The sequence below is a fragment of the Numenius arquata genome, chromosome 8 (assembly GCF_964106895.1).
Source record: "Numenius arquata chromosome 8, bNumArq3.hap1.1, whole genome shotgun sequence".
In the NCBI taxonomy this organism is placed as follows: domain Eukaryota; kingdom Metazoa; phylum Chordata; class Aves; order Charadriiformes; family Scolopacidae; genus Numenius; species Numenius arquata.
The window spans coordinates 52,005,393-52,010,507 of NC_133583.1; the positions used below are offsets into that span (position 1 = coordinate 52,005,393).

General features: G+C 62.4%; 1 protein-coding gene across 1 annotated transcript; it reads left to right on the plus strand.

Annotated features, from left to right (window-relative positions):
- Positions 1 to 368: 368 nt before the first annotated feature.
- LURAP1 (leucine rich adaptor protein 1) lies at positions 369 to 4,805 on the plus strand. The gene is made up of 2 exons (XM_074152545.1): positions 369 to 563; positions 4,116 to 4,805. Exons 1-2 carry the CDS (start codon positions 369 to 371, stop codon positions 4,803 to 4,805), a joined length of 885 nt encoding a protein of 294 aa, XP_074008646.1.
- Positions 4,806 to 5,115: the final 310 nt, after the last annotated feature.

The window sequence follows — 5,115 nt, forward strand, 5'->3', positions numbered from 1 at the left end:
GCGGGGAGGCTGAAGCGAGGCGGAGGCGGGGCCGGGCTAGACCGGGGCTGGGCAGACAGGGCAGGCCCACTCCCGGGCCCGGCTGGGCGCTGCCACCGCCCCGCGAACCCTCAGCGCCAGTGGGCCCGCGCCGCTTCCGGCGCCGCAGAGACGCCGCGGGGGCGGGGCCAACCCTAACCCCGCCTCCCCCCCGCGCCTCCACGCGCCGCTCTGCACTCCCCGGCGGACCTCGCTGGTGCGGGCAGGTGGAGGCGGGTGGGCGTGGCCAAAGGGGCGTGGCGGCGGGGGGGGGGGGGCGTGGCCAGAGAGCGGGGCGTGGCCGGGGCTCCGGGCCGGGGTGACAGCGCGGCCGCCGCCGCCCCACCCGCATGGAGGGCGGCGGGGAGGCGCTGCCCGCCGACCTGCGGGAGCTGGCCAGCAAGGTGGGACGGCGGCCGCCCGCCGGGCTGCTGCGGGGGCTGCGGGCCGAGAACGCCCCCGCACCGCCGGCGCCACCGGCGGCACCGGCCCGCGGCACCCGACCGCCGCTCGCCGACCGCCTCCGGGCGCTCCGCCTCGAGCTGGTGAGTCCCGCCGCACCGGGGGCACTGCCTGCCACCTCCCCCCCCCCCCCGATAATTGCCTGATCCCCCAGCATAACTGCCCCACCTCGGGATAACTGCCTGCCACCCCCCGCTAATTGCCTGCCACCACCCCCGGTAACTACGTGTCCCTCCCAGGGATAACTGCGTATCCCCCCCCCCCCCGGTAACTGCCTGTCTCCCCCCGGGATAAATGCCCATCCCCGGGATAACTGCACCCCCACCCCCGGTAACTGCCTGCCACCCCCTGGTAACAGCCCCCTAATAGTGCCCCGCGCTCTGCCTGCATTTTGGGGACACCCCCCACCTCCCCTTTTGCTCTTTCCTATGGGGGTTAACAGCTCCCCACCCGGCCTTTCTCTGCCCCCTTGCCACGCAGCATCCCCCCCCGGGGGTCCCACGGACCCCTCTGGCCACCCCCATCCTGCCCCCCGCCCCTACGCACCCCCTCGGCACTGGGTCCGATGGGGACCGGGATGTTCTGGAGATCAGGATTTAGGGCAAGGACCTTCGCCAAGGACACGGTGGCAGCCCCCCACCCCCCACGGGTGTCAATCCCTGGGTGACAAGACACAAGCATCCCTGGGAGATTTCCTGGGGTTTGCTTCCTGCTGGGGCTTCTCCAGTGGCTAGTAAAGGGTTGAGCTCCATTGGCAGCCTTTCCCGGGAACTGTGGGAGTGCTGGTGGCAGCTTCCTCGCCTCCCTCTTTTCGCGGAGGGAGCAAATACCGGCGATGCCTGCGCCTCCGGGAAACGTGGCGAGATTGGGCAATGGGTTCAAGTGCTGCTGGGGGAAGGGACCCTCCCACGCACACATACTCGAGCGGGAGGGAATGAGCATCGTTTCCATAGGGAAATGGGCTAAAAACGCCCGCGTCCCTGCCTGCCACCTGGGGGGCTGGGGGACTCAGCCAGCCTGAGCTCTCCACACGTATGCTTTGCCCGGTTCAATATTCCCCATCGGTGTAAAAGCTTTCATCCTCCCTCCGTTCCGGCTTCCAGGCTGCACTCTGACCGAGGAGAAAGGTCTGCATGCCCTGGGTTGTTCAGAGGAGGAGGAGGAGAAGGAAGCAGCCATGGTGTTTGCCCTGCCCAGGTGCAGGCAGGGTCAGATCACAGGCTGCAAGGCCTGGCTTTGGCCCTGTGTTATTAACCTTGGCTCAGAAAAGCTTTTCCTTTCTCTGCCCTGACTCTCCTCACCGGCCGGTGAAGAAGCAGAGGTGCCTCGCACCTGGGGATGGCACCTGGGTGCCCAAAACCCAGCACAGGGCTCCCCCCCATCTCCCCATCCCTATGAACAGGAACCGAAATTCCCCTCCCAGCAGCAGAGACCAGCAAAACCCAGTGCTCGGAGGAGAAGCTGGCCTGGGAGTGGGTGGTGGGATGAGAAGACAGCAAATTCCCACTCTTGCCTCCTGCTCTGAGGAGGATGTTTTAGATGTTTTATCCCTGGGGCTACATGTCTTGAAGGGAGAAAGTGCCTGCAGGTTTGTTGCCGGCTGGGGAGGGGAGCGGGGCCGTATCCCCCCTGGGGAGATGCTCTCCCCACCTGCCCCTAGAGAGCATGGGGAGGAGCATGATGGTTCCCCCAGCTCTGCTGGCACATGGAGTCCCCTTGGAAAGAAAGGGATGGGGAGAGGATGGCGTTGCAGGATGCACACAGGGAAACTGAGGCACGGAGCAGTGCAGTGTGTCACATTCCGGAGCAGAGATCCAGGTGGGTCTCCTCCACCCTCTGCCACGCACTCAGGACCGCAGTTTCCTTCCTCCCTTTTGGATGCTGCTGCTGCCCCGGGTCCAGATGCCAGTGGGCACTGTGCGGGGAGCACTGTGTGGGCTTTGGGATGGGTACAGGGTCGGTGTGGTGTAACCATTACTGCATCTGGAGGAATATAGAGAGTGGCTGAACCTTGGTCTCCTTCCATGCTACCCTCGCCTCGCTGGAGAGGGAGTTTCTTGGGGCACAACAAGACGGGGTCAGGCTGGCCTGAAATAGCAGCAAATCAATGGCTGACTCTTTCCAGCAAACAATATGGAAAGTGGGGAGTGCTTTCCCACCCTCTGCTCTCGGGGTGGATCCCCTGGTGTCTCTGACAGCCACGGTTGCACGAGGCAGAGAAAAATGGGTAACCCCCCCACCAGGGGTTCCCGGCCTTCCTCCTCCTGCGTCTTCTCCCTGCCAAGGCCAGATGCTTTAGCAGTGTGTGCAGAAAAGGCCATTGTAGGCAGTTTTTGAAATAACTTGCCTAGAAAGGAAGTTTCTGTACTTCGAAGCTGGCTCTGGCCCCAATCTGGGCACATCGCTGCTATTTTTCATTTAAACACAGCTTGAGGAGTGTGGGGAGGGGATGAGGGTTGGTGTCAGGTCTCTACAAATCTTTGCCCCTGTTTTTTTATGTGTCCTCCGGACTGAGAGGCGTCACGTGCCGAAACCCTGGCTGGAGTTTTCCCAGGCTCCTTCCTCAGATGCTTTTGTTGCTGCTTTCGCTGTGGGACCGGAGACGAGGGTCTCGAGAGACTGGCGGGTCACCCGTGGGCGGGCGGGTGACTCTGAGGGCACCGGATGCTGGGGACCGGGCACTGGGCGTAGAAAAGATCCCAGGGGATGGCATGGATTTCCATCATGGATTGATGGTACTGGGGACAGGGTGTGTTTGTGAATGTCCGTGGGCATCCGCAGCTCCCAGGCTGCCTATACCTGTCCTGCAATGGATTTCTCTCCCTCTCCCCCACCGCCGCTGCCTTATTCCCTTTCCTGGCAAAATATTTGTGTCCTGAGCAGGGGAAATCCAGTGGCTTTCGGCGGCCAGTATCACACAGACAGGAATGTCTTGGCACGCGGGGCTTTCCGTTAGGAAAACAGATGTTTCTGCAGCAACTGAAGTTTTGCAAAGAGCTTCCCCTGGCTGGGCGGAGAAGGAGTTGGCGAGGAGAGCAGTGTGATCAGCAGTGCCTGTCACCCCCACTGTCCTCCCCCTTTTTGGGAGGGATTTGGGTTCCAGGCTCCAAATCCTGCTGTGTCATGTGGTCAGCAGGCTTGGATCAGACTCTAGAAAGGGGGAAGTAAATGCGGGAAGGGTCCTGGCCAAAACAGGGTGGGGAGGTGCTGATGGTCCAGCCGACCCTTGCTCTGACCAGTGCCCCTGCCTGGTTCCTCCTGCCCTGCCAGCTGCCTCCCAAGGCTTGGAGGATGCTCTGGGCTCAGATCTGCACCCAGTGCCTCCAGTTCCTTGCTTGTCCCATAGGAGGCAGTGACCGAAGTGCCATGGATTTATGTCCCTGAGGGGGTTGGTTGATGCTGAGTGCCGTAAGTCACTGGTCCCTGACAGTCACATTCCCAGGTCTTGGACACCGTCCCCTGAGATGGTTCCCTGCAGGGTGTTCCCCCATGCCATGCTGTTCATCAAGCAGCTTGGGAGACCTATGGCCACCACTGTGACACCTCTGCTGGGGTGTGCTGGGACTTGGGTCCTTTGACCACTGGGGTCACCTTGGTTCCCCCCCAAAACCCCATGCTCTCTGTCTCCCTGCCAGGCTTATCTGCGAGCGGTCGATGTGAAGATCCTGCAGCAGCTGGTGGTGGTGAACGAGGGCATCGAGGCGGTGAAGTGGCTGCTGGAGGAGAGGAGCACACTGACCAGCCGCTGCAGCAGCCTGGCCAGCAGCCAGTACAGCCTGGTGGAGAGCCAGGCAGCCTCGCGGCGGGGCAGCTGGGACAGCCTGCAGGACCCCAACGACAGGCTGGACAGCATCTCTGTCGGTAGCTACCTGGACACTTTGGCCGATGACATGGATGAGTATTCCCAAAACGCCGCCGAAACCACTGCCGTACCTGTGCCGGGCAGAGCCCTGGTCAGGGCGGAGCAGGATTGGGTCAGGATTGACCCCGAGAGGGGTCTTGCAAAGCAAGAGAAGGGCAAAGCGGAGCACGAGTGGCCCCACGTGGACCTCTCCCCACCTGGGCTGCCCCAGGATCACCGGTTTGCTAAGGAGCCCCAGGTGGCCAACGGGTATTTGGGCCAGCAGCCCTCCTCTCCGGAACCAGGCAGAGACACCAAATTGCCATCAGGGGCTGGGGAGAAGCCGGGGAAGGGGAACCCAGGTGGGAAGGCTCGGAAAGCTGAGGCTGACTTCGAGAACTGCAAACTCAACAGCAAACTGCACCTGGAGTACGATGCCCACTGGCGCTGGCTCCAGTCTCAGGATGATGTGACGTTCTTGTAGCCTGTGGCTTCGCCTTCCCAGTCCAGCTCTCCCAACTGCCCGCTCTGCTTCACTTTTCCCCGTTGGGAGAGCTGAGGTGGCTGGAGAGGGGGGGGACAGGCTGGCTTGGTGGTGTTGCACTGTTCCTCTAACCCCCTCATCAGTGATGCAGCCCTACGGGATGGGGTGCCCACCCTGTGGCAAATTTCTGAGAGAGGCGGGATGAGGTGGGTCCCTGTAAATTTAATCCTTTGCTCTGGGGTGGTGCTTGCAGGTGGCTGGCCACTGCTTTGTTGTCCTTGATGTTGGTGGTGGGGAAGGGTTGGTGGGG

Bases quoted from the DNA above. Each gene is read 5' to 3' on its own strand.
- LURAP1 (XM_074152545.1), top strand. From the start codon at position 369: ATGGAGGGCGGCGGGGAGGCGCTGCCCGCCGACCTGCGGGAGCTGGCC. The intron at 564-4,115 runs GTGAGTCCCGCC...TCTCCCTGCCAG, and splicing joins GGGCGCTCCGCCTCGAGCTG to GCTTATCTGCGAGCGGTCGA.